We start from the raw sequence: 21121 nt of genomic DNA on the forward strand, positions 1-21121 counted from the left end.
AGTAACGTAAGGGTAAGAGAGATGTGTGGAAATAAAAAGAGCGTGGTTGAGAGAGCAGAAGAGGGTGTTTTGAAATGGTTTGGGCACATGGAGAGAATGAGTGAGGAAAGATTGACCAAGAGGATATATGTGTCGGAGGTGGAGGGAACGAGGAGAAGTGGGAGACCAAATTGGAGGTGGAAAGATGGAGTGAAAAAGATTTTGTGTGATCGGGGCCTGAACATGCAGGAGGGTGGATGGAGTGATTAGTAAGATGAAAGAAAAACTGGAAAAGGGGTGCAGAGATTGAGTGTGGTTGTGGTTATTGGCAAGCTCATTTTTAGATGATACTGTGGTGTTTGCTGAAAGTGAAGTAAAATATTGGTGTTTGAAAGTATTGAGAGTGAACGTTTAGATTTTGTAAAACCATTTAGAGTGAAAGAAGAAAGTGTACTAAATTGTACTTGGATATGTGGGGGAGAAAGACTGGAAGAGGTGAGAGACTTTAAGTATTTAGGAGCTGTCTTGGATAAGTTTGGTGATTTGGAAGGAAAGCTAAGGGGGAGAGTAGTACAGAGTCGAAGAGTCACTGGGTTCCTTAATGAAATAACTGAAGGTAGAGATGTGAGCTTGGAAGTGATGAGAGGATTAAGGGAAAGCATAGTCCTCCCATCCCTGACCTTTGCAGCAGAAACATGGACGTGGAATGTGTCACAGAGGTAAAAAATATAGGCTATGGAAATGAGCTATTTTAGGAGAGTATGTGGTGTGACTAGATGGAATGAAGAAAGAAATGAAAGGGTGTATGAGAGATGTGGTATTGCAGGGAATGCAAAGAGAATGAATTGTAGAATGGATGAAACATAATACTTTGAGATGATTTGGGCATATGGAAGGAATGCAGGACTGGGAGTTTACAAGGAGAGTGTATGATCATACAATTAAGGGGGTTGGTGTGAGTGGAAGACCACCTGTGACATGGACAAATAGAGTGGAAGAATACTGGAAGGAAAGAAATGGTAGAAGAACGCTTGGAATGGTGTTATGTGAGGGAGGCATGTAAGAACAGGGATAAGTGGAAACTCTTTTGCTATGGCCACACCTTGATGGGAGTTCCTGGAGATAGATAGATTGATAGATAGATAGATAGATATGCATTTTATACATCAGTTAAATGGATTTTGTAAGAAAAAAAAATCCAATTTGTATTCAATGACTGCCATTTTTTGTGACAAACTTCAAACATGTCATGTTTTACTTTTCAGGCTTATGTTAAATTCTCTGGTGCACCTGTGAATATTGTGAAGTCAAGTAACCCATTTAAGTCACCCACTGGGCAACTTCCGGTATTCAAATGCTCTGAAGGGGCTCTCTCAAGCTTCTCTCAAGTTACCACATTCCTTCGTAAACAGGTTTGATAATTAGATATTAAGAGAATGAAATGCAATTATGTTATTTTTACTGTATGGGAAAGAAGTTTTACACTTGTGCGGCCCCATCTTCAGAATTTTTTTTTTTTTTTGCTATCATACGTCTTTTTTTTTAAATTACTGTATCCTCTCCACATTAATTGTGTCTTCATTTTATTCCATTCATCCACCACTCTTATGATATTAAGATATTGTATTTAACATCTTTCTTAAAGATTTTCTAGCCTAATTTTTTGACAAATTCATTGGATGTTCTGTATCATCAGTCTACTTTCAATAAATAGTTTTGATCAGGTCACCCCTTGCTCTTCTCCCATCCATGCTTTGGAAATTTTGGTCTATAGCCTTCTCCTGTAACTCATCTCAATTCTGACACTGTACCATCTTTTTTGCTGTCCCCTGGACCTTCCCTATTAACTCGCATTCTTAGGTGTGGTGACCCAGCTTGAGAGCATATATTAGTTTTGTCCTTGTTTTAGAAGAGAGCAGCTTGCTCAATACTTCCATATCCATGAACTTGAATGAAATTTTGATGTTTGGTAGCATACAGTTTGTCTCCTTAACCATTCTCCTAAGCTGGGGCTCTTGTGAAATGTTAGGGACAATGTCAGCTCCCAAATCTCTCTTATATGCAGAGTCCTTCAGTTTAATTTCCTGATAGATGATTTTCATCTCAAGGCCATCTCTCATTTTGGCCCATTCGTATTACATTACATTTACCAGATTGACCTTCATCAACCACATATCAGATCAACTTTGGAATGTGTGTCTTTGCTTGATATTAATTAAGCTGTAAAGGTTTTAGTAATGCATGCATGAGATTTTTCCAGCTGGACCATGTATGAAACAGTTGTCAAAAATTACGAAATGACTCTCATTGCAACCTCAGATGATTGGATACTGGTCATTTGTCATTTATGTACTATGAAAAAAATATTTCAGCAACTGATTAGATGGCTTCACTCTTTAATGGTTCTTGAATCATGCCAACTGTGATATTTGATTTGCCTATTTCTTTCATGCCAAAATAGTCATCCTTATTCATAGCAAGGGAGAAAGGCAAGTGTTTTGTTGTTTCATGTTTTTAGAATGCAAGCTATGTTTCTCCTTGATCTTCTGGAACCTTGCCATTCTAACTCTCATTCTTTATTGCATATTTAATGTTCATAAGGTTAGACTCTTGTCTCAGGAAAGTGAACTGAGCTTTATTCTTTTCCCAGCAATAGATTGTTTTGTCCCTCACCATGATTTTGTGTTTTTCATCCAGATTTAAGTGAAAGGGAGCACTTCAAAGTGATTATGTGGAGGTGTAGTTCAACAGATTAGCTCTAGTGAAAAGTAATTTTCAGTACATTATTTCCTTCAATATCAGTAATTTCTTTAAATATTAGCTTTAGAGTGAAGATTTGCAGTGATGTGAAGTTGTCTTAGAAAAAGTGTTTTGTTCTAGTTTTGATAATGAAATATCATATTTTACTCTTCAGAATTATTTGTGTGTTTGTTTCAGAATTTCAGTTGTGATTATGAACTGTCACCCAGACAGTGCTCAGAAGTGGTAGCATATGAACATCTTCTTATAGAGAAACTGTACCCAGCTCTTATGTATCTCTGGTAGGTATACAGAGTTTTTCTTTTATCTTTAATGAATTCCTTATGTGTTGTAGAAGACAACTAAAGGGGACGGGAACGGGGGGCTAGAAACCCTCCCCTCCTTGTATTTTAACTTTCTAAAAGGGGAAACAGAAGGAGTCACGCGGGGAGTGCTCATCCTCCTTGAAGGCTCAGATTGGGATGTCTAAATGTGTGTAGATATAACCAAGATGAGAAAAAAGGAAACATAGGTAGGATGTTTGAGGAAAGGAACCTAGATGTTTTGGTTCTGAGTGAAACAAAGCTCAAGGGTAAAGGGGATGAGTGGTTTGGGAATGTTTTGAGAGTAAAGTCAGGGGTTGGTGAGAGGACAGGAGCACGGAAAGGAGTAGCAATACTCCTGAAACAGGAGTGGTGAGAGTATGTGATAGAGTGTAAGAAAGTAAACTGTAGATTGATATGGGTAAAACTGAAAGTGGATGAAGAGAGATGGGTGATTATTGGTGCATATGCACCTGGGCATGAGAAGAAAGATCATGGGAGGCAAATGTTTTGGGAGCAGCTGAGTGAGTGTTAGCAGCTTTAATGCATGAGACTGGGTTATAGTGATGGATGATTTGAATGCAAAGGTGAGTAATGTGGCAGTTGAGGGTATAATTGGCATACATGGGGAGTTCAGTGTAGTAAATGGAAGTGGTGAAGAGCTTGTGGATTTCTGTGCTGAAAAAGGACTGGTGATTGGAAATATCTGGTTTAAAAAGAGAGATATACATGAGTATACATGAGATGATACAGTGCTGGTGGCTGATTCATGTGAGAAACTGCAGAAGCTGGTGACTGAGTTTGGTAAAGTGTGTGAAAGAAGAAAGTTAAGAGTAAATGTGAATAAGAGCAAGGTTATTAGGTACAGTAGGGTTGAGGGTCAAGTCAATTGGGAGGTAAGTTTGAATGGAGAAAAACTGGAGGAAGTAAAGTGTTTTAGATATCTGGGAGTGGATCTGGCAGCGGATGGAACCATGGAAGTGGAAGGGAATCATAGGGTGGGGGAGGGGGCGAAAATCCTGGGAGCCTTGAAGAATGTGTGGAAGTCAAGAACATTATCTCGGAAAGCAAAAATGGGTATGTTTGAAGGAATAGTGGTTCCAACAATGTTGTATGGTTGCGAGGCATGGGCTATGGATAGAGTTGTGCGCAGGAGGGTGGATGTGCTGAAAATGAGATGTTTGAGAACAATGTGTGGTGTGAGGTGGTTTGATCGAGTAAGTAATGTAAGGGTAAGAGAGATGTGTGGAAGTAAAAAGAGCGTGGTTGAGAGAGCAGAAGAGGGTGTTTTGTAATGGTTTGGGCACATGGAGAGAATGAGTGAGGAAAGATTGACCAAGAGGATATATGTGTCGGAGGTGGAGGGAACAAGGAGAAGTGGGAGACCAAATTGAAGGTGGAAAGATGGAGTGAAAAAGATTTTGTGTGATCGGGGCCTGAACATTCAGGAGGGTGAAAGGCGGGCGAGGACTAGAGTGAATTGGATTGATGTGGTATACCGGGGTTGACGTGCTGTCAGTGGATTGAATCAGGGCATGTGAAGCGTCTGGGGTAAACGATGGAAAGTTGTATGGGGCCTGGATGTGGAAAGGGAGCAGTGGTTTCGGGCATTATTGCGTGGCAGCTAGAGACTGAGTGTGAACGAATGGGGCCTTTGTTGTCTTTTCCTAGTGCTACCTCGCACACATGAGGGGCGAGGGGGAAGGTATTCCATGTGTGGCGAGGTGGCGATGGGAGTGAATGGGGGCAGACAGTGTGAATTGTGTGCATGGGTATATATGTATGTGTCTGTGTATGTATATATATGTGTACATTGAGATGTATAGGTATGTATATTTGCGTGTGTGGACGTGGGTGTGTATACATTGTGTATGGGGGTGGATTGGGCCATTTCTTTGGCGTCTGTTTCCTTGCGCTACCTTGCAAATGTGGGAGACAGCGACAAAGCAAAATAAATAAATGAATAATACATATGAGAGTAGGAGAGATGGCCAGAGAGCCTTATTGAACTACGTGTTAATTGATAGGCGTGTATAAGAGAGACTTTTGGATATTAATGTCCCAAGAGGGGCAGCTGGAAGGATGTCTGATCACTATCTTGTGGAGGCAGAGGTGAAGATTTGTCGAGGGTTTCAGAAAAGAAGAGAGAATGTTGGTTGGAAGAGAGTGGTGAGAGAAAGTGAGCTTAGAAAGGAGACTTGTTTGAGGGAGTATGAGGAGAGATTGAGTGTGAAATGGCAAAAGGTGAGAGCAACTGACATAAGTAGAATGGGGTAGGAATGGGATGTATTTAGGGAAGCAGTGATGGCTTGTGCAAAAGATGCATTTGGCATGAGATAGGTGGGAGGTGGGCAGATTAGAAAGGGTAGTGAGTGGTGGAATGAAGAAGTAAGATTGTTTGTGAAAGAGAAGAGAGAGGCATTTGGACATTTTTGTAGGGAAGTATTGCAAATGGTTGGGGGATGTATAAAAGAATGCGGCAGGTCAAGAGAAAACTGCAAGAGGTGAAAAAGAGGGTAAATGAGAGTTGGGATGGGAGAGTATCTTATGATTTCCCAGGAATACTCAACAAACTTATGCCTCTGTGATTTGAGCACTCACCGTTATCCCCCTTGCCTTTGTACAGTGGCACTATGCATGCATTCTGCCAATCCTCAGGCACTTCACCATGAACCATACATACACTGAATATCCTCACCAACCAGTCAACAACAGTCACCCCCTTTTTTAGTAAGCTTCACAGTAATACAATCCAAACGTGCCATCTTGCTGGCTTTCATCTTCCACAAAGGTTTCACTACCTCTTCTCTGTTTACCAAAGCATTCTCCCTGACCCTCTCACTTTGCACACCACCTTGACCAAAATAACCTTTGTCTCCTACTCTATCATCAGACACATTCAACAAACCTTCAAAATACCCATTCCATCTCCTCACTTCACCAATACTTGTTATTACCTCCCCATTAGCCCCCTTCACTGATATTCCCATTTGTTCTCTTGTCTTATGCACTTTATTTACCTCCTTCCAAAACATTTTTTTATTCTCCCTGAAATTTAACGATGCTCTCTCACCCCAACTCTCATTTGCCCTCTTTTTCAACTCTTGCACCTTTCTCTTGACCTCTTGCCTCTTTCTTTTATACATCTTCCAGTCATTTGCACTATTTCCCTGGAAAAATCATCCAAATGCCTCTCTCTTCTCTTTCACTGACAATTACAGACACATACATATATATATTTTTTTTCATACATATTTGCCATTTCCCACGTCATTGAGGTAGCAATAAGAACGGAGGACTGAGCCTAAGAGGGAAAATCCTCCCTTGGCCTCCTTCTCTGTTCCTTCTTTTGGAAAAGTAAAAACTGGAGGGGAGGATTTCCAGCCCCCCACTCCCTTCCGTTTTAGTCGCCTTTTACTACATGCAGGGAATACGTGGGAAGTATTCTTTCTCCCCTATTCTCAGAGATTCATGCATATATATACACATGTATATATATTCATACTTGCTGCCTTCATCCATTCCTCTGACTACCCCGCCACACAAGAAATAGCCTTCCCCCCCTTACAGTGAGGTAGTGCCAGGAAAAGGCAAAAAAAGGCCACATTTGCCCACGCTCAGTCTCTATCTGTCATATGTAATGCACCAAAACCACAGCTCCTTTTCCACATCCAAGCCCCACAGACCTTTCCATGGTTGACCACATCGTTGCTTCACATGCCATGGTTCAGTCCATTGGCAGCATGTCGACTTTGGTATACCATATCATTCCAATTCACTCTATTCCTTGCACACCTTTCACCCTCTTGTATGTTCAGGCCCCAATCCCTCAAAATCTGTTTCACTCCATCGTTCCACCTCCAATTTGGTCTCCCATTTCTTCTTGTTCCCTCCACCTCTGACATATATATCCTCCTTGTCAATCTTTCCTCACTCATTATCTCGAATTTTTATCCATTCAAACTGACTTCCGAATTAACTTGTCTTTCAACCCTACTGAATCTAATAACTTTGCTCTTATTCACATTTGCTCTCAACTTTCTCCTTTCACACACTTTTTCAAACTCAGTCACCAACTTTTGCAGTTTCTCACTTGAATCAGCCACTAGTGCTGTATCATTGGAAAACAGCAACTGACTCACTTCTCGGGCCCGCTCATCCCCAACTAACTGTACACTTGCATCTCTATCCAAAACTCTTGCATTTACCTCCTTAACCACCCCTTCCATACACAAATTAAACTTCTATGGGAACGTCACACACCCCTGCTGCAAACTGACTTTCACTGGGAACCAATCACTCTTCTCTCTTCCTGCTTGTATACATGCCTTACATCCTTGATGAAATCTTTTCACTGCTTCTAGCAACTTACCTCCCACACCATATACTCTTAAAGCCTTCCACAAAACATCTCTATCAACCATATGCCCTCCCCAGATCCATAAATGCCATATACAGATCCATCTGTTTTTCTAAGTATTTCTCACATACATTCTTCAAAGCAAACACCTGATCCACATGTCCTTTACCACTTCTGAAACCACATTGCTCCTCCCCAATCTGATGCCCTGTACATGCCTTCACCCTCTCAGTCAATATCCTCCCATATAATTTCCCAGGATTATTCAATAGATTTATGCCTCTGTAGTTTGCACACTCACCTTTATCCCCTTTGCCTTTGTACAGTGGCACTTTGCATGCATTCAGCCAACCTTCAGGCACTTCACCGTGGTCCATACATACACTGAGTATCCTTACCAACCAATGAGCATCTCAGTCACCCCCTTTTTTTAATAAGTTCCACTGCAGTACCATCCAAACCCCCCATCTTGCTGGATTTCATCTTCTGCAAAGCTTTTACTACCTCTTCTCTGTTTACCAAACCATTCTCCCTGACCCTCTCACTTCGCACACCGTCCTGACCAAAACATCCTATATCTGCCACTTTATCATCAAACACATTCCACAAACCTTCAAGATACTTACTCCATGTCCTTCTCTCTTCATTACTACTGGTTATTACCTCCCCTTTTGCCCCCTTCACTGATGTTCCCACTTGTTCTCTTGTCTTGCGTATGTTATTTACCTCCTTCCAAAACATCTTTTTATTCTCCATAAAATTTAATGATACTTTCACACCCCATGTCTCATTTGCACTCTCTTTCAAACCCTGCACCTTTCTCTTGACCTACTTCGTTCTTTTATCCTACTTCTTTCTTTTATCCATCTCCCAATCATTTGCACTACTTCCCTGCAAGTATCATCCAAATGCCTCTCTTTTTTCATTCACCAACTACCTTACTTCTTCATTCCGCCACTCACTACCCTTTCTAATCTGCCCACCTTCCACCTTTTCCATGCCACATATGTGTGTGTGTGTGTGTTTGTGTTTGTGTGTGCATGAGAATGAGCAAGGAGAGGTTAACTAAGAGAATATATGTATCAAAAGTGGATGGGAAAATAGAAGTAAGAGACCAAATTGGAGATGGGAGGATGGAGTGAAAAAGATTTTGAGTGCTTAGGGACCAGACATTGTGGGCGTGAAAGGCATACATGAGATAGAGTGGTGTACAGGGGGGTTGTGCTGTCAGTGGACAGGAACAGCACTTATTATGCAGTCAGGGGAAACAGAAAGGTCTGTGGGGCCTGGTATTGGATAGGGAGCTGTGGTTTTGATACATAACACATGACTGATAGAGAATGGATGTCAGTGAATGAGTCCTTTTTTTGTTTGTTTCTTGTAGCAGCTCTTTAATGCAGGAAAGAGCAAACAAGTTTGAAAAAAAGACAAGATATACGTTAATAATTTTCATCATTAATTATCTGTGTCATGTTGCATAAGTTCTAAATATCATACCACTCATTATTTTCTCTTGAAAGCATTATTTTATAAATTTGTTCCTTAGGTTCAAATTTCTCTTTTTCAGGTGGGTGGAACCTAAAAGCTACTACGATGTCATCCACAAATGGTACTTCAGTAGTATTCCTTTTCCATACAAATTCTGGTACCCTAGGAAGTATCATAATGGGCAGTTAGATCTTATCAGAGGCATGTTTGATGATCCCAGTGACCCTCAGCTCATTGAAACAGAGGTATAGTAATGATGTTAAATTGTAGTCCTCTCTCTTTACTGGAAACATTATGATAATTGTTAGTTCAAGATATATTGTAATATGTAGGTTATTATTTAATTTGATGTGTGTTTTTGTATTTTAGAAAGAGATATGAGCCTGTCTTTTGTTTGTGTCAATTGTGCTTATGTCGAATGCTTGACAGTAAATTTTTAGACTAATCATAGAGTATTTGTTCAGTGTTTGTCAATTGCAGGACAGTTTTTCTGTAGACTGATACTTCACTTGCTTGTCTAAATGTCAAGCTACTAAACCTAGCTGTTGCCTCATTCTCCTCTTCCTCCTTCTCATTATTGCTTACCTCTGACAAGCCTTATTTAGCAAATTTGTGTTTACTTCCTAAGTCTGAGGAACTTAACTCAGTTTCAGTCTCTTCAGCAGAAAGCTATTTCCAACTGTGCTTCATGGCATTCTGTAAAGAATGGGAAAAAACAAAAGGGACAGGCATCAGCTATAAAGAAATGCCTCAAACAAATGTCACAGCTTCAAAAACTGCTGCAAAATTGTGTAAATATAGCAACATATTTTGTTGAATAGAGCATTATTATATACAATAGACAATTGCAGAGCAGATTCTGATGTTTTGTTGTCCATATTGTACCTAATTTGTGGTGTAAGAAGAAAAAGAATCTTTCAGTAGACTGGTGAGGTGTGGGAGAAGAATGTTTATGTTTTTAGTTACTGCCAACATTGCCAGATGGAATCACCAGTCATTATGATTTTCGAAGAAAATTATGGATTGCTTTTGAGACGAGAAGTATTTTTACATGACCATTGCCACAGTGCAAATATTGCCTCTAAGGGCAGCAGCACTTAAATCACATTAAAGTGAACATCTTACCTAAAGGATTTATCTGTTTATGGACAAGGTGGTGATGAAGATAAGCGCAAGGGTCTTAGAGCAAGGGATAAGTCTGCAGCCTGGTGGGGGTTAAATCATTAGCTGTTTACATCTCCGGCATCATATTTCAGAGAGAATATCCAAAATGTGATGACAGAGTTTAGATCATGTGAAAAGAGAGTAAAGTAAACAAAGGTAAGATAATGGGGTGCAGTCAAGGGATGAGACATATTGGCATGAGTGTACATTTGAGTGGGGGGGAGGATCCAGAGAAAGGAGAGTGGTTTTTGGTATCTGTGAGTAGATTTGGGAGCAGATTTTTCCATCAAGTCTGAAATGAGGCACACAGTGGCAGAGAGGGACTATGCTCCTGAGTGCATTAAGGCATATGTAGATGGAGAGACCAGGGTCTTTTAGGCATACTGTTTGAAAGTATACTCATCCTGGTAGTGTTATATGGTGGTGGGTTTTGGGTCTTGACTGCAAGAAGAGGATGGACATGTTAGAAATAAAATGCCTGAGGATACTAAATGGTATGAAATGAATTGATTATGAAAGGGATAACAGTGTTGTAAGAGATACACCGAAGTTATATGGATATCTGGAGAGGGTGAGTGAAGAAAGACTAGGAGGATTGTGACACCAGTGGAGGGAGGAGTGGGGAGGGAAAGTCTAAGGAGAGGGAAACATGGAATGAAGGAGGCTTTAGGGCATCGAGGCCTGAAAATTCAGGACAGTGAGGGATGTGCATGGGATAACTTGAATTAGAAGGATGTGATATATGAGGGTAACATATTACAATGGGCTGAATCAGGGCATATGAAGCATTCAAGAATAAGCCATAGATTAGATTGATGTGATATATGTTGTAAGATTGTAAGTGTGCTGACCCAGTGCATATGAACCAGTCAAATTAGATTGATGTGGTATATGTTGTAAGATTGTAAGTGTGCTGAACCAGGACATATGAACCAGTCAAATTAAACCTTGTTATAGTCTGTGGGGCTCAGCTAAGGTTTCAGTCCATGATACATGACAGCTAGAGAGTAAGTGTGTGCAAATGAAACTGTTTATTTTTCCCAGTAATGTTATAGGAAAACGAGGTTTGAAGACAGTATGCGGTGTGAGGTGGTTTGATCAAGTAAGTAATGAAAGGGTAAGAGAGAGGTGTGGTAATAAAAAGAGTGATTGAGAGAGCTGAAGAGGATGTGCTGAAGTTGTTTGGACATATGGAGAAATGAGTGAGGAAAGGTTAACAGAGAGGATATATGTATCAGAAATGAAAAAGATTTTGTGTCATTAGGCCCTAAATATGTAGGAGGGTGAAAGGCATGCATGGTATACAGTGAATTGGAACAGTTTAGCCTACAGGGGTCGATGTTTAATTATTGGACTGAACTAGAGCATGTGAGTGAATATGTCCTTTCTGTGTCTGTTCCTGGTGCTACCTTGTAAACACTGGAAACAGTGATCAAGTATGAAAAGAAATTTGCTAAGTTGAAAGAAGTAGATAGGTGTAAGAGAAAAGAATAATCAAGACTCTGAGTGTAATTTGGACCTAACTTTTGCAGTCTACAGAATTCTAGGTAAAAGAAACTTGTTTATTTGATCTTTAAAAATTTACATCTGTCACACAATTAATGCTAAAGGACTGTGAGCAGAACTTTTTGTTAGCGTTATCACACTAAAGCTGTCATGTCCTCTCATTAAACAGCTGTTTTTTTCCCTCCCTCTTTATTGACTAAGGGATTTTATCCATGGGACCATGCAGCTCATGTCAATATGGGATAGACTTTTTCAGAGATGATCACACTGGTCAACAAAGATTTTATCCCATTGAAAAAAAAATCTGGTTCCTATGTGTTTTTGCATGCTGAATCCAAACATTATTTATCTATTTATCATACTTGATCACCATTTCCTGCATCAACGAGGTAGCGCCAGGAAACGATGAAGAATGGCCCATCCACTCATATACGCACATAAATGTCCATGCATGCACATATACATACATATACATATCAACATATGCACATATACATACATATACATACACATACACAGACATATACTATATACACATGTACATATTCATGCTTGCCTTCACTCATTTCTGGTGTTACCTTGTCCCACAGGAAATAGCTTCGCTACCCCCTGCTTCAGTGAGACAGCACTAGGAAAACAGACAAAAAAGGCCACATTCACTCACACTCAGTCTCTAGCTGTCATGTGTAATGTGCCAAAACCACCACTCCCTATCCACATCTTGGCCCCACATATCTTTCCATGGCTTACCCCAGACGTTTTACATGCCCTGGCTCAGTCCATTGACAGCACATCGACCCCTGTATACCACATCGTTCCAATTCACCGTATTACTTACATGCCTTTCACCCACCTGTATGTTCAGGCCCTGATCTCTAGAAATGTTTTTCGCTCCATCCTTCACCTCCAATTTGGTCTCCTGCTTCTCCTTGTTCCTTCACCTCTGACACATATATCCTCTTTTTCAGTCTTTCCTCATTCATTCTCTCCATATGTCCAAACCATTTCAACACACCCTCTTCTGCTCTCACCACCACACTCTTTTTATTTCCTCACATCTCTCTCACCCTTACTTCACTTACTTGATAAGACCACCTCACACCACATATTGTCCTCAAACATTTCATTTCCAATGCATCCGCCCTCCAAACATGTTTTCAGAATTTTCTGTTGCCCATAGTTTTCTGTCCCAGCATACCTGCATATCATTACGTAAAATATATATGTACCAGTGCTCTCTGGGGCATTTGAAACAGAAAGTTTAACAAACGCAGCTATTTTCATTGTATGTGAAGTGAAATAGCGTCTTTTTGAAAGCACAAGCCTAGATAAATGAGTCACCAGGGCCTACAGAAACATGACTAGAAATGTTGAGACATTCAAACAGTGCCCACTCCTGAGTGGCAATTCTCTGTCAATTGTAGGCTAGAACTCAATTTTCCTCCCTTGAAGATTATCTGGTGTTTTGCAGTGATGTTCTTTCTGTTATGGAGGCACTTGGCCACAAATATAACACAGATGAGTGGCACTTGTTTATTGACTCATCAAAAGTAAGCTTGAAAGCAAATCTTCTCCACAACAGAAATAAGTTCACCTCCTTTCCACTGGCTTATGCAGTTAACATGAAGGAATTGTATGATAACATGAAGCTTCTTTTGGAAAAAAAAAATAATTTGGGGACTTTAAGTGGAATGTATGTGGTGACCTAAAGGTTGTGGCACTTTTACTTAGTTACAGAGTTCTGTTGTTTCCTCTGTGAGTGGGACAGCCAGGACAAGAAAAATCATTTTGTAAAGAAAGTGTGGTCAAAATGAACACCTATGATTCCATGGAATAAGAATGTCATCAGTCCTCCTATTGTTGCAATCTTGAGAAAATTCATCTGCCTCCTTTGCACATTAAGCTCGGGTTGAAGAACTATGTCAAAGGTATGGATGCAACTGGCAATGGATTCACATATTTGAGGAATAAATTCCCCAGAATCTGTGTTGCAAAAATCACAGAGGGTGTTTTTGTAGCACCACAGATCAGGGAACTACTTTGAGATGAAAAGTTCAGTAAAGAGCTATGAAGTTAAAAAATAGGACTGCATGGCTGTCATTGAAGAGATTTTGCAAAGATTTTTGGGGGGAATCACAGATCAGAAAACTACTGTGGTGGAAAAGATCTCTTGATTTCATAGAATGCTCTGGGGTGCAATATGAATAAAAACCCACTTTTTGGACTCACACTTAGACTTTTTCCCAGAAAATCTTGGGCAGTTAATGATGAACATGGTGTAAGAGTTCACCAGGACATATTGGACATAGAAAAGGGGTACCAGGGAAAGTGGAGCCCCTCTATGCTGTCAGATTACTGCTGGACACTGAGGAAGGATGTTCTTGAGGCCGAATATAGCCGAATATTGTACACTTTATATTTTAGTGGTATATTTTTAAGTCGCTACCTCGCAAACGCGGGAGACAGCGACAAAGCAAAATAAAAAATAAAAAATTTTTAAGTGTAATACCAGCCTTATTTATGAATGAGTAATGTACTGTTATTGTGAAATTTATATACCCTGTCACTTAAAAACCATGCCTGATGGAAAAATTCTAAAAACAGATTCAAATTCAGCATAAAAGATATTATAAGGTCCAATTATTTTAGTTTGTGAGACCAAAAAAAGGTAAAATTTTGTTTACCAGTGTAATGAATCCACATATCCCTTGATGAATAAACCCACTGGATGAAGGTAAAGGGCTGGGTTGTTGATCTTTTATACTAGATTTGATATTAACGACAAAAAATTGATGAATATGTCAAGTCATCAGAGGATTGGACTACAGGCACTTTTTATACAAATTTTTCCATTGTATTGTTGTGATCACTTTTTTCATTAGTTTTACTTTAGATTCATGGATGAACTATGAAAGTGTGAAACCTTAAAAGAAATAAGTTAAAGAAGGTATAAATGTATAACATGAATAATGTATGCTTTTGTTTGAATGTTTCATGGACATTGCTCCATTCTTATCTTGGTGGATGATAAAAATATTGCTGCATCTAGTGACTGAGGGAAGGGAAGGTATGATTCCTTTCTAATGTTGTATATAGGTATTGTCTGATTCCTCCAAGTTTAGTGGGAAATATGATCCAGTAAGCCCATAGTAGTAGATTTTTGTGTGATCCTAGTGAAAAACATTCTCATTACAGAGCTTATAATTACCATTATGTCAAAGTAGATTTAATTTCCTACTTAAACTTATGTAAATTTTGCTATGGTTTCACAAGATTCTACAATTTCAGTTGCATAAGCAAGCTCAGGAGTGTTTAACCATGTTGTCCAATCGCCTTGGTGATCGAGAATATTTTTTTGGTCGTTCACCATCTACTGTTGATGCCCTCATCTTTTCATATCTTGCCCTTCTTCTTAAGGTAAGTGAAATTCCTCCTTCTATGATCAAATACCTACTTTCCTGCAGCTTACATTAATACTTTATCATTCTTTACAGTTGTGCACATATTTTCTCGGCACGTATGTGCTTGTTCACACACGAATGGACATACTTGATCATGGGAATACACACTAGCTCAAAGGGGCACATTATACCTGCAGGCAGTGGGTGCATGCGTTTAACATGTAATTTAGCACGGAAATAAGGTTGTGCCTGAGGATTGGGTGAAGGCTATTATCATTCCTTTATTCAAAGGAAAAGGTGCTTAGGATGTATGTAGCAGTTATAGGGGAATAAGTCTTTTAAGTTACCAGGAAAAGTGTATGCAAGAATATTGATAGAGTGATGGAAGTGACTGAATGCAGAATAAGTGAAGAGCAAGGAGTTTTTAGGAAAGGTAGGGATGTGTGGATCAGATTTTTGAAGCAAAGATGACCATGGAAAAGTGTTTAGCAAAAGGTATGAAGATGTATACAGCTTTTGTGGATCTAGAGGAAGTGTATGACAGAGTTGAGTGGAATGCTTTATGGCAGGGATTGGTGTCCTGTAGGCCAAACCTGGTATTTCAATGGCCCTTTGTCAGACTCAGAAGAATTAAAATGAATTAATGAAATTATTTGAGTGCGTACAAAATTTTACATAAATAGGCTTTTATCATAAACCACTGTATTAATTAGCTAAATGAAACATGTGATCAATTGTAATAATCAATTGAATGAATTTTTTTTAGAAAAAAGAAAAAGGGAAATAAAATGAATGTCCCTTCTGTCAATCTGGCCATACTCCTAAAGTAATCAAATAGCTCTGCTTTATGGGATGTGTGAAGAGTATATGGATATATGGTATAGGGGGAAAACTATTTTATGGTGTGAAAGCCTTTTATAGAGGAGCAAATGCATGTGAGAGTGTATGGAAAGTTAAACAAAAATTTTGGAGTAAGTGTAGATGTGAGGCAGGGCTGTGTGATGTTACCATGGCTTTTTGATGTATACTGTATAAGAAAGACAGAAAAAACACAGCACATAGCATGCAAAAGTAAGGGAAATATCTAAAAGCGATACAAATTAACAATATCATGAAGAGTAGTATGGGTTACAATCTAAATACAAAATATGAAAACAGAAGTACAGAAAAACTGAGGAAACACAGAACGCTATCAAGGGAAGGAGGAATATAGAAAGTCCATCTTTAAATGTACTAAGTTGGGCCAATATTGTGTGGATGTGGAGTTGAGGTCAAGCTGGGCTCATCTAATTCTGACCATCATAACCCAGGGCTGGGTTGGTCAATGATGCTTTCCTCCTGTCCAAAAATGACAGACCCAGTAGCTTCTCATATTCAATTTTTTTTTTTATTTTCTATTTATCATACTTTGTCGCTGTCTCCCACATTAGCGAGGTAGCGCAAGGAAACATGCAAAAGAATGGCCCAACCCACCCATATACACATGTATATACATACACGCCCACACACACGCATATACAAACCTATACATTTTATCATATACATACATATCCCAGGGGATAGGGGAGAAAGAATAATTCCCACGCATTCCTTACATGTTGTAGAAGGCAACTAAAGGGGATGGGAGCTGGGGTGGGGGGAGCTGGAAACCCTCCCCTCCTTGTATTTTAACTTTCTAAAAGGGGAAACAGGAGTCATGCGGGGAGTGCTCATCCTCCTCAGAGGCTCAGATTGGGGTGTTTAAATGTGTGTGGATGTAACGAAGACAAGAAAAAAGGAGAGACAGGTAGTATGTTTGAGGAAAGGAACCTGGATGTTTTGGCTCTGAGTGAAACGAAGCTCAAGGGTAAAGGGGAATAGTGGTTTGGGAATGTTTTGGGAGTAAAGTCAGGGGTTAGTTAGACGACAAGAGCAAAGGAAGGAGAAGCGCTACTCCTGAAACAGGAGTTGTGGGAGTATGTGATAGAGTGTAAGAAAGTAAACTCTAGATTGATATGGGTAAACTTAAAGTTGATGGAGAGAGGTGGGTGATTATTTGTGCATATGCACCTGGGTATGAGAAGAATGATCATGAGAGGCAAGTGTTTTGGGAGCAGCTGAGTGAGTGTGTTAGTAGTTTTGATGCCCGAGACCAGGTTATAGTGATGGGAGATTGGAATTCAAAGGTGAGTAATGTGGCAGTTGAGGGAATAATTGGTGTACATGGGGTGTTCAGTGTTGTAAATGGAAATGGTGAAGAGCTTGTAGATTTATGTGCTGAAAAAGGACTGGTGATTGTGAATACCTGGTTTAAAAAGAGAGATATATATAAGTGTACGTATGTAAGTAGGAGAGATGTTCAGAGAGCATTATTGGATTACATGTTAATTGATAGGCATGCGAAAGAGAGACTTTTGGATGTTAATGTGCTGAGAGGTGCAACTGGAGGGATGTCTGATCATTATCTTGTGGAGGCGAAGGTGAAGATATCTAAAGGTTTTCAGAAAAGAAAAGAGAATGTTGAGGTGAAGAGAGTGGTGAGAGTAAGCGAGCTTGGGAAGGAGACTTGTGTGAGGAAGTACCAGGAGTACAGAATGGAAAAAGGTGAGAACAAAGGATGTAAGGGGAGTGGGGGTAGAATGGGATGTATTTAGGGAAGCAGTGATAGCTTGTGCAAAAGATGCTTGTGGCATGAGAAGCGTGGGAGGTGGGCAGATTAGAAAGGGTAGTGAGTGGTGGGATGAAGAAGTAAGATTATTAGTGGAAGAGAAGAGAGAGGCATTTGGACAATTTTTGCAGGGAAATAATGCAAATGATGGGAGATGTATAAAAGAAAGAGGCAGGAGGTCAAGAGAAAGGTGCAAGAGGTGAAAAAGAGGGCAAATTAGAGTTGGGGTGAGAGAGTATCATTAAATTTTAGGGAGAATAAAAAGATGTTTTGGAAGGAGGTAAATAAAGTGCATAAGACAAGGGAGCAAATGGTAACTTCAGTGAAAGGGGCTAATGGGGAGGTGATAAGAAGTAGTGGTGATGTGAGAAGGAGATGGAGTGAGTATTTTGAAGGTTTGTTGAATGTGTTTGATGATAGAGTGGCAGATATAGGGTATTTTGGTAGAGGTGGTGTGCAAAGTGAGAGGGTTAGGGAGAATGATTTGGTAAACAGAGAAGAGGTAGTAAAAGCTTTGCAGAAGATGAAAGCCGGCAAGGCAGCGGGTTTGGATGGTATTGCAGTGGAATTGATTAAAAAAGGGGGTGACTGTGTAGTTGACTGGTTGGTAAGGTTATTTAATGTATGTATGACTCATGGTGAAGTGCCTGAGGGTTGGCGGAAAGCTTGCATAGTGACATTGTACAAAGGCAAAGGGGATAAAAGTGAGTGCTCATATTACATAGGTATAAGTATGTTGATGGATGTGCTGGAAATTAGATGTTTGAGGACAATGTGTGGTGTGAGGTGGTTTGATCGAGTAAGTAACGTAAGGGTAAGAGAGATGTGTGGAAATAAAAAGAGCGTGGTTGAGAGAGCAGAAGAGGGTGTTTTGAAATGGTTTGGTCACATGGAGAGAATGAGTGAGGAAAGATTGACCAAGAGGATATACGTGTCGGAGGTGGAGGGAACGAGAAGAGGGAGACCAAATTGGAGGTGGAAAGATGGAGTGAAAAAGATTTTGTGTGATCGGGGCCTGAACATGCAGGAGGGTGAAAGGAGGGCAAGGAATAGAGTGAATTGGAGCGATGTGGTATACCGGGGTTGACGTGCTGTCAGTGGATTGAATCAAGGCATGTGAAGCTTCTGGGGTAAACCATGGAAAGCTGTGTAGGTATGTATATTTGCGTGTGTGGACGTATGTATATACATGTGTATGGGGGTGGGTTGGGCGATTTCTTTCGTCTGTTTCCTTGCGCTACCTCGCAAACGCGGGAGACAGCGACAAAGCAAAAAAAAAAAAAAAAAAAAGTATGTTGAGTATTCCTGGTAAATTATATGGGAGGGTATTGATTGAGAGGGTGAAGGGATGTACAGAGCATCAGATTGGGGAAGAGCATTGTGGTTTCAGAAGTGGTAGAGGATGTGTGGATCAGGTGTTTGCTTTGAAGAATGTATGTGAGAAATCCTTAGAAAAGCAAATGGATTTGTATGTAGCATTTATGGATGTGGAGAAGGCATATGATAGAGTTGATAGAGATGCTCTGTGGAGGGTATTAAGAATATATGGTGTGGGTGGCAAGTTGTGAGAAGCAGTGAAAAGTTTATATCAAGGATGTAAGGCATGTGTACATGTAGGAAGAGAGGAAAGTGATTGGTTCTCAGTGAATGTTGTTTGTGGCAAGGGTGTGTGATGTCTCTATGGTTGTTTAATTTGCTTATGGATGGGGTTGTTAGGTAGGTGAATGCAAGAGTTTTGGAGAGAGGGGCAAGTATGCATTCTGTTGTGGATGAGAGAGCTTTGGAGGTGAGTCAGTTGTTGTTCGCTGATGATACAGTGCTGGTGGCTGATTCATGTGAGGAATTGCAGAAGCTGGTGACTGAGTTTGGTAAAGTGTGTGAAAGAAGATAGCTAAGAGTAGATGTAAATAAGAGCAAGGTTATTAGGTACAGTAGGGTTGAAGGACAAGTCATTTGGGAGGTAAGTTTGAATGGAGAAAAGTGAAGTGTTTTAGATATCTAGGAGTGGATTTGGCAGCGGATGGAATCATGGAAGCGGAAATGAATCATAGGGTGGGGGAGGGGGAGAAAGTTCTGGGAGCGTTGAAGAATGTGTGGAAGTCGAGAACATTATCTTGGAAAGCAAAAATGGGTATATTTGAATGAATAGTGGTTCCAACAATGTTATATGGTTGCGAGGTGTGGGCTATAGATAGAGTTGTGCTGAGGAGGGTGGATGTGCTGGAAATGAGATGTTTGAGGACAATATGTGGTGTGAGGTGGCTTGATCAAGTAAGTAATGATAGTGTAATAGAGATGTGTGGTAATAAAAAGATGGTGGTTGAGAGAGCAGAAGAGGGTGTTTTGAAATGGTTTGGTCACATGGAGAGAATGAGTGAGGAAAGATTGACCGAGAGGATATATGTGTCGGAGGTGGAGGGACCAAGGAGAAGTGGGAGGCCAAATTGGAGGTGGAAAGATAGAGTGAAAAATATTTTGAGTGATCGGGGCCTGAACATGCAGGAGGGTGATAGGTGTGCAAGGAATAGAGTGAATTGGAACGATGTGGTATACCGGGGTCGACATGCTGTCACTGGATTGAACCAGGGCATGTGAAGTGTCTGTCACCTCCCTAACAACCCCATCCATAAACAAATTTAACAACCATGGAGACATCATGCACCCCTGCCACAAACCAACATTCACTGGGAACCAATCACTTTCCTCTCTTCCTACTCGTACACATGTCTTAAATCCCCGATTATAACTTTTCACTGCTTCTAGCAACTTACCTCCCACACCATTTCTCTTAATACCTTCCACAGAGCACCTCTATCGACTCAGTCATATGCCTTTCCTGATCCATATGTATACACAAATCCTTTTGTTTTTCTAAGTATTTCTGACATACATTCTTTAAAGCAGACACCTGGTCCACACATTCGCCACCACTTCTGAAACCACATTGCCCTTCCCCAATCTGATGCTTTGTACATGCCTTCACCCTCTCAATCAATACCCTCCCCTATAGTTTCCCAGGAATACTCAACAAATGTATACCTCTGTAATTTGAACACTCACCTTTATCCCCTTTGTCTTTGTACAAATTTATTATTATTTTTTTTTTTTTTTTTTTTGCTTTGTCGCTGTCTCCCGCGTTTGCGAGGTAGCGCAAGGAAACAGACGAAAGAAATGGCCCAACCCACCCCCATACACATGTATATACATACGTCCACACACACAAATATACATACCTACACAGCTTTCCATGGTTTACCCCAGACGCTTCACATGCCTTGATTCAATCCACTGACAGCACGTCAACCCCGGTATACCACATCGCTCCAATTCACTCTATTCCTTGCCCTCCTTTCACCCTCCTGCATGTTCAGGCCCCGATCACACAAAATCTTTTTCACTCCATCTTTCCACCTCCAATTTGGTCTCCCTCTTCTCCTCGTTCCCTCCACCTCCGACACATATATTCTCTTGGTCAATCTTTCCTCACTCATTCTCTCCATGTGCCCGAACCATT

General features: G+C 40.3%; 1 protein-coding gene across 3 annotated transcripts in view; it reads left to right on the forward strand.

Annotated features, from left to right (window-relative positions):
• The window catches only part of LOC139756784 (metaxin-1), a 70877-nt gene that overhangs the window by 11048 nt on the left and 38708 nt on the right, over window positions 1-21121 (forward strand). For all 3 annotated transcript variants that reach the window (XR_011714434.1, XM_071676570.1, XM_071676569.1), the window contains exons 2-5: window positions 1245-1391; window positions 2917-3020; window positions 8969-9134; window positions 14848-14976. Coding sequence is in view for 2 of the 3 variants with exons in the window: in XM_071676570.1 (XP_071532671.1) it covers window positions 1245-1391; window positions 2917-3020; window positions 8969-9134; window positions 14848-14976 (546 nt within the window). In the remaining variant the exon portion in view is untranslated. The remainder of the gene's footprint in view (window positions 1-1244; window positions 1392-2916; window positions 3021-8968; window positions 9135-14847; window positions 14977-21121) is intronic.

This window comes from Panulirus ornatus, chromosome 23 (genome assembly GCF_036320965.1).
Source record: "Panulirus ornatus isolate Po-2019 chromosome 23, ASM3632096v1, whole genome shotgun sequence".
NCBI classification, from domain to species: domain Eukaryota; kingdom Metazoa; phylum Arthropoda; class Malacostraca; order Decapoda; family Palinuridae; genus Panulirus; species Panulirus ornatus.